Genomic DNA, 6,490 nt, shown 5'->3' with positions numbered 1-6,490 from the left:
CCGGGTCCAATTCATCCCAAACCATTTCAATTTGGTTGAGGTCCGAGGATGGTGGAGGCCAGGTCATCTGATGCAGCACTCCATCACGCTCCTTTTTGCTAAAATAGCCCTTACACAGCCTGGAGGTGTGTTGGGTCATTGTCCTGTTGAAAAACAAATGATAGTCCCACTAAGTCCAAACCAGATGGGATGGCATATCGTTGCAGAATGCTGTGGTAGCCATGGTTGTTAATTGTGCCTTGAATTCTAAATACATCACAGTGTCACCAGCAAAGCACCCCCACCCACACCATAACACCTCTTCCTCCATGCTTTACGGTGGAAAATACACATGCAGAGATCATCCGTTCACCCACACCGCATCTCACAAAGACACAGCGGTTGGAACCAAAAATCTCCAATTTGGACTCCAGACCAAAGGACACATTTCTGAGGCTGGTAACTCTAATGAACTTATCCTCTGCAGCAGAGGAAACTCTGGGTCTTCCTTTCCTGTGGCAGTCCTCATTAGAGCAAGTTTCATCATAGCGCTTGATGGTTTTTGCGACTGCATTTGAAGAAACGTTCAAAGTTCTTGGAATTTTCCGGATTGACTGACCTTCATGTCTTAAAGTAATGATGGACTTTCGTTTCTCTTTGCTTATTTGAGCTGTTCTTGCCATAATATGGACTTGGTCTTTTACCAAATAGGGCTATCTTTTGTATACCAACCCTACCTTGTCACAACACAACTGATTGGCTCAAACGCATTAAGAAGGAAAGAAATTCCACAAATTAACATTTAATAAGGCACACCTGTTAATTGAAATGCATTCCAGGTGACTTCCTCATGAAGCTGGTGGAGAGAATGCCAAGAGTGTGCAAAGCTGTCATCAAGGCAAAGGGTGTCTATTTGAATTTGAATCTCAAATATAAATTATATTTTGATTTGTTTAACTTTTTTGGTTACTATATGATTGCATATGTGTTATTTCATAGTTTTGATATCTTCACTATTATTCTACAATGTAGAAAATAGTAAAAATAAAGAAAAACCCTTGAATGAGTAGGTGTTCTAAAAATTCTGACTGGTACTGTATACTGTACGTCATGAAAGGAAAGTCCCCATTGGTGCCTGAATGTCATTAATAAAAGTCCCACAGTCAGTCAGTCAGTCAGTCTATGTCAGTAATTGCCATTGAGTCCCATTGTGGTAACCAATCTAGTTCCATGAAACAGATGGTTCCTCTGTTGGTGAGTATGGGAAAAGGAACAAGCAATCGACCCACCAGAGTGACAATGCTCCCCATTTCCACTTTAGACCTTGCTCGTCCCAGCAGGGGAGATGCACTGTCATGCCACGACAATGTTTTGCAGAGACACAGTGGATATGTCCCAAATGGTACCCTATTCCCTACATAGTGCACTTCTTTTGTGCACTACCCTATGGGCCCTGGTCAAAATCAGTGCACTAAATAGGGAACATGGTGCCATTTGGGACGCAGTTAATGAGAGAAGACTGTGATACTGCGACATGCTGATAGCCCATTAACAACCTATTAACACAGCGAATATTGTCATTGCATCATTTGATCCCATATCATGTCATATTCACAGGTAGCCTCTACAGAGATGGGTTTTCCAGAGTATTTCAGCGTTGAAATGTCACATCCAATGTCCAAACTTCAACATGGGGTAATAAACAGAACAGATGGGTTGATGGGAATTTAAGTGGCATACAATTTACCCCCCAGAGTCCCCATCACAGCTCTCCTAGATCAACTCCCAGAATTAATTGCAGTGGAACTCAATATATTGTCCGGCTAGGCGTATTGTTGGATCAGGAACAGTAGTGCTTAACACACACACACACACAATGCACCAGCAGTTCATATATCGTAAACAAACCAAAAATCTCTCTGCGAAGCCATTTGTTATGCTTTGTAATCTTTGAATAGAACAGGAATTGAAGGCGTACAGTGATCCTTTCCAGCGCAAAAACACCCGTCCAGTTACTAATCCCTTTGTTTAGAGTAGCATAATGAGTAGCATAAGAGTAGCATAATGTATTCTAGACTGCAAATAATTATGGAAAGATTAAAAGGAGGTCCCATCTCTACTTTCCAGCTAATGTCTAAGTGGATGGATTTGAGATCTATCTCTATGTAATGAGGTGTGTATGGAGATGGAACCAATATGACCTAATTACAGTTGGAATATCCCACGTGAATAAGGTCTATTACAGTCCACTCAAGTAATGAAACAGCTGGAGTTATTTTTGGACCATCTGTCAGTGTCTCAACAAGCAATTTCCACAACACTTCGACTGTACAATATTCAAGCCCACCTGTCACCTGCAGCTCCTTGGAAGGTGTTAAAGGGTCTGATGGGACTGATGAGAAGCTTCATAATGTATTTTAATTGGCATTTATATTGAACAATATGTTCCAAATTGTACTGACTCATTAGACACCGTGGCCAAGCAGACATTTTTTTTGGTGTGACCACCACAGGCATATCTGAATAACGTAGTCGCACACATACGGTTACATTCCTGGTTAAAGGGTTTGTTTGCTCTTGAATAAGGAGCACGGCAGTGTACAGGAGAGCATCCCGAATTGGCAGTTTATTAAGCCTTTGACAGAGGAGACGACATGACTACATCCGTAGGTCTCTCCATCTGCGCCCGCTCAAAGGGTAGCAGGGATATACCACAGGCCATTATCCAATGAGGCCCTGCCAATTAAGAGGGTTACAACCAATAAGAAGGATGCATTTTGGGAACACGCACTCACTCAACAAGTGCACGCATGTTTTAACAGATGCATCGTGGGCATAATAACATTCCGCTGTCTATTCTCATACTCAACACATACATCTTGCCTAGTCGTGTCAAAATGACCAGGAATCCATCAAGTAAGCGCGTCAGAGATTTATAGTCCAATTCAACTTTTCCCAAATGCCATTAATGCCTGTCTCTATTGAGGAGTAAAAACAAGTTATTTGCCATCTCACAATGTTCCATCAGAGTTTTGGAGCACTGCCCATCCACTTTATTTCCTGGTCTCACACTCGGGCTGAGGCAGCTCTCTATACCTTTATACTATGTTCAGCACCAGATGCAGCAGCCTGTGTTGAATGGTGTTTAAATGAGGCTTTCATGTCCTGATTGCATAAATACTTTTTACATTTTATATCCACAATAAGTATGCTGTAACCCAGCGCTGTCATGTCCATAGGAAAAAGCCATTTCAGACTATCAAGTTAGAGTAGCTAGCTCGTTTAACTATCTTAGCTGGCAAGGTTGGTAGACTTGAGAAAAGCAAGCTATAATTAAATGAACTGAATAAGACTCACATTCCTTTCAGTCTTTTACTCAGCTTTTAGCAGAGATGCATATTTTGTTTCTTTTAAAAAAGAACCAGCATTTAGAGGGACACAGACAGTTCAAGAGGTATGCTTAGATGTGCATAAAAATAAACATGTACTTTTTGACATAGAATCAAGCGTAATGATTATGGCTCTAGATTGCAGGAAAGTGCTGTTCTAGGTGTTTGATAAACGCAGACGGGGAGCCTAGCACCCCTGCGAACAACCCCCCCCCCACCCCCAGCCATCCTCACGTACTTTATGCCTCCTGCCCTCCTCAGATTTTTGGGGTGCATGACGCAGCTGACGGTACCATTGATTCTGAGTGATAGAAGAATCCATTGTCAGTGACTACATGTTTGTGTACTTGTGGATCATGTATCTACAGTAATTCTGCTTCTGCTACAGTAAACGGATCAATGTGGCCCATGTTTAACCTGTCGCATCACAAAACTATTGTCCCCTTTCGTGTCCACTCTAAAAGGTTTTACTGTTTTGATTTACTGTTTTTTCAGAGAGAAAAATCTCATCTTGTGTCAGCCCTTGTGTGTATACTTTCTGAGAACATGGTCTCACAGGAGAGTGCTGCCTTTGGCTCAGTAGACAACTCAGTTTATTGCTTTCACTGTCTCTTCCTTCCCAATACAGTTAAAACACAGAGTTGGCGACAGACATCAAGAGGTAGCACGTATGGCACGTAGCTATGATAGTATAGAGATGTTTACTGAAGACGCATCAGGAAGATTTATACATTCTCTGTGTCACTGATTCAATATCTTTTACGTACATCCAGTAGGTGCCAATAATTTTGTCATGGAGCAACACTGCCACTTAGGGGTACACATCACAACTTTTCAACAGGAGACAGAAATATGAATTGTATGAATCTAAAGTAAAAAAGGACATGGTGTCACTGGTGAAAAGTATGTCCTTGTATTCATTTTATCATCTTTATTGATTATCTATGTTATACTTTTAATAGCATCTCACAAAGCACAGTTCAATTTGAAAACCATTTTCATAAAAACAGAATTCAATTCAAGATATTGTCTGGAAGGCAACATTTTTTGGGGTCAAAATCAAACTGGAGAATACTTGTTTTACTTGCCAAACCGTGTCCAATGAATGGGGTAGCTGATTATACATGCATTGTTAGTGATAACAATTTAACCAATTTAGAGCCGCAGAAATGCATGAATCTATTACCTTGGTTCTCAGCTTTACAGTATTCAAGATAAGTGCTCTAAGCTTTGTTGGCAAAAAACTATTCTATGAAGTTTCAGGACTAAACCAATTTGGCTTTGTCAACTCACAGGCAATGAAACAAAGTGTGTTAACCCTTTGTAAGCAAACAGGGTATAAGAAACCTATTGAATCTAAATGGGACCAACTGGAAAAATACAAAGTTTGCATTGACATTTCAGTTTTTTTATCAAACTAAAGTTCCTACTTTATAATTTACTGGCTTTCTCTCTCTCTCTCTTGTTGAACTGGTGCCTAGCTACTCGTCCTCATGGTGCTCGCAGAAATCATGGCAGCAGACAGTTACCATGGTGATAAATGTCATGAACTCTTGGAAGTCCAATTCTGAGTCTCCATCCGTGTCCAGGCTCTCCATCAAACTGTCCATAGTGGCCTGGTCCTTCACTTGCTGAGGGCAAAAACAGATAAACAGAGATAGATAAGGTCATATTTGATGACTAAAGGCGCATTCTGCAATATTTACAGCTGGTTTTATGGTCATTTCACCCATTGATTATAGAATAATAATGTATGAATGCCTCACCAGCTTAGTGCAACAAAGTCTGTAGAATTATATATGATGTATTGATAAACGTGTATTACGCTGTAACCATAGCCTAGATCCAAACTGCATGTTCAATTTAAACAATGACGTATGAAATATTATAGTGAAATATGGTAGTGATATACTCACCCCTGTAAGGGCTGGTAGCTCCTCATTGATCAAGTCTTTTAGTTCACTTTTCTTTAGTTTGTGCTTGTCTCCTTCTTTCTCTGCGTACCTATGGAACACCTCCATGATGGTGGCCAGTGAACTCTCCAGATCAGTCATTGTGGTTTGCAATGTGATCTATAAAGTATAGCAAAAACATTTCATCTCTAGGCCTACGATGTGACATAAACAACACGCACAGATGTAGGATCTTAATTTGAGCCAGTTTGCTACAGCAGGAAAATAATCCTGCAGCAACACGAAATATTAATTATTATGTGGATAATAATTAATGGACATTTTTGTAGGGGTTGATACATCTCTCATCAAGGAAAATCAAGTCTGAAATTTCAAAGTGGAAGAAACTAACTTCAGAAGTATTTTTTTACCTCAAATATACTACAAGTTTTACATTTCCTGCATTGGAGGAACCTGCAACAGGGTGATAAAACAGTAAGATCCTACACCTGTAAGCAGTCATGTAACTTCAATGCATCAGATGATGACATTCTATCTCTCAGACCTCTCGCTCTCAACAAGAAAAAAAGACATCACAGCGATTAGCGGGGAGTAATCAAGATACTCATACAATTTGAAATAACATTTTAAGCCTGTCGTTACACCGTACAAACCCCCAAATCAAACGAATGCCTCCAGTTAAAGATCAACTCACTAAGAAACAGCAGATACAGTAAAGAATCTTGACCTACCAGTGTGTCTCGGACTGAAACAAAGGTTATTTGCAGATGAGAGTGAGTAGTGGCTGTGGAGGGACAAAGAGTATAGGCTTTTATAGTTGGTGTGGGGAGGGTCTAGTGCCTCTGGTCAACCACCCTGCCAGTCCAGCACACTGACCAATAGGCTCTTTTTCACCCTCTCACTCCACTGTATTCTCACACAGAATTCACCATTGATGGCTATGCCAGTCTTTTACCATGTTAAAATGGTCAATTTACAGTATTGTTTGAATACCATTGTTTTGAATGACAGTATGACTTTGAGCTGAATTTGTGGATTTGAGCTTCCAGGTTTACAACTGATGTGTAAGAAAGATTGCATTATATCATAATAGGCTATTTAATGTTCATATGATTGTACAGGCAATACATTTTTTGGGTCCTTAAAAAGTTTAGACAATTTACAATTACGAACTGTAAACCCCCGTTTAAAGTATTGCCAAACGAATTA

The 6,490-nt window shown here is 40.2% G+C and overlaps 1 protein-coding gene across 2 annotated transcripts; it reads right to left on the bottom strand.

Moving 5' to 3' along the window:
- Positions 1–4,265: 4,265 nt before the first annotated feature.
- Positions 4,266–6,152, bottom strand: LOC100286437 (S100 calcium binding protein, beta (neural)). Of its 2 annotated transcripts, NM_001146376.2 has the most exons (4): positions 6,013–6,067; positions 5,692–5,734; positions 5,285–5,440; positions 4,283–4,999 (listed from the first exon to the last, which is right to left on the bottom strand). In NM_001146376.2, exons 3-4 carry the CDS (start codon positions 5,420–5,422, stop codon positions 4,850–4,852), a joined length of 288 nt encoding a protein of 95 aa, NP_001139848.1. In that variant the 5' UTR covers positions 5,423–5,440; positions 5,692–5,734; positions 6,013–6,067; the 3' UTR covers positions 4,283–4,849. The 2 variants fall into 2 exon arrangements, with proteins under 2 accessions (XP_014006859.1, NP_001139848.1); XM_014151384.2 differs by lacking the exon at positions 5,692–5,734 and having other exon boundaries at positions 4,266–4,999; positions 6,013–6,152.
- Positions 6,153–6,490: the final 338 nt, after the last annotated feature.

The sequence above is a fragment of the Salmo salar genome, chromosome ssa17 (genome assembly GCF_905237065.1).
Source record: "Salmo salar chromosome ssa17, Ssal_v3.1, whole genome shotgun sequence".
NCBI classification, from domain to species: Eukaryota; Metazoa; Chordata; class Actinopteri; order Salmoniformes; family Salmonidae; genus Salmo; species Salmo salar.
The sequence above is the reverse complement of the archived record's forward strand: the minus strand, read 5'-3'. Positions and strand labels throughout refer to the sequence as shown.

What these genes read in the sequence shown, in the direction of transcription:
- LOC100286437 (XM_014151384.2), bottom strand. Translation starts at nt 5,422, where the DNA reads ATGACTGATCTGGAGAGTTCACTGGCCACCATCATGGAGGTGTTCCAT. An exon ending in AGCTACCAGCCCTTACAGGG is followed by an intron (nt 5,000 to 5,284) that starts GTGAGTATATCA and finishes TTTTGCCCTCAG; the next exon opens with CAAGTGAAGGACCAGGCCAC.